This window comes from Paraphaeosphaeria sporulosa (genome assembly GCF_001642045.1).
Source record: "Paraphaeosphaeria sporulosa strain AP3s5-JAC2a unplaced genomic scaffold CC84scaffold_5, whole genome shotgun sequence".
Taxonomy (NCBI): domain Eukaryota; kingdom Fungi; phylum Ascomycota; class Dothideomycetes; order Pleosporales; family Didymosphaeriaceae; genus Paraphaeosphaeria; species Paraphaeosphaeria sporulosa.
In genome coordinates this window covers 2,272,003-2,273,026 of record NW_017253364.1, presented here as the reverse complement: position 1 = coordinate 2,273,026, position 1,024 = coordinate 2,272,003, and the positions used below count along the sequence as shown (strand labels likewise).

Below are 1,024 nucleotides of genomic sequence, written 5' to 3'. Positions count from 1 at the left end.
CTGAACCCCCTATAACTAGCGTGTCTCCTATTAGCTAGTGAGAGAAGGCCCTTTTATACGTTCTTATTGGCCAGAGAGGTGGCGTAAGCGCCATTGAGGGTACTAGTAGGGGCTTGTCCCTGCTCAGGCCCCGCTTTTCTCCCCATCCGAGTGAGCTTAGCTAAGATAAATGTGTTTGTGTTCGGTTGCGACTTACCGGAAAGGTCTGGCCACCGCCTGCTGACGTGTGCGGTCACTTGGTCTAACCAGATCGAAGTGCCGACCCTAGACTGCAGCGATAGCCGAACGAAGCTCTTGTGGGGTGGGGTAGACCTTTTAAGTGCGCACTTTCGCTCGCCCGTCGAGTGGATTGAGTAAGTAGAGAGCAAGATGGCAGATTTGGGCTGAGCCTAGGAATAATAGGTTAGAGAGCCATATATCATTATGATTTTGGGCTCTTTTGTACTGACCTCATGTTGTTCCTTGAGGTATGCAGGGGTCTTCGGCGACGCCCTATTAATCCCTCATCGGTCTGGACTGGAATTGAATATCATGCTACCATGGCGCGTGCGAGCAGCACTATTAATACTGCTAGTCTAATCTGCTCTTTTCCCCGTGAAATACCTACACATCGCGCCTAATGTTGAACGACATGACTCAGCACAGCTACCCGTACGAGCCTCTTAAAACGAAAGATTCCTTTCGTGTCCTCGAGCTTCTTCCTGGAATCTTAGATGACCCTTTACAATGTCGGATTCGAGAGACAATATGGAGCCCAGACACCAAATACGAAGCTTTATCGTACGTTTGGGGACCACCAATTTTTCCGATGTCCATGGAGGAGACCAGTTCAGTGTCGATTTTGTGGATTACTGAGAATCTGTTCCACGCTCTGCGAATTCTGCGCTACAAACATATGCGTCGCACTCTATGGGTTGACGCTATATGCATTAATCAATCAGACAACGTCGAAAAGGGGCACCAAGTTGCGCTGATGGGTAACATCTATCGCAAGGCACAATCTGTCGTGGTGTGGCTCGGCAGA

The 1,024-nt window shown here is 49.4% G+C and overlaps 1 protein-coding gene across 1 annotated transcript; it reads left to right on the top strand.

The window, feature by feature from the left end:
- Positions 1-631: 631 nt before the first annotated feature.
- CC84DRAFT_1091469 (uncharacterized protein) lies at positions 632-1,024 on the top strand (the record flags this gene model as incomplete). The annotated part of the gene is made up of 1 exon (XM_018174402.1): positions 632-1,024. A coding segment is annotated over one exon (393 nt), but the record flags the coding sequence as incomplete, so codon positions are not given.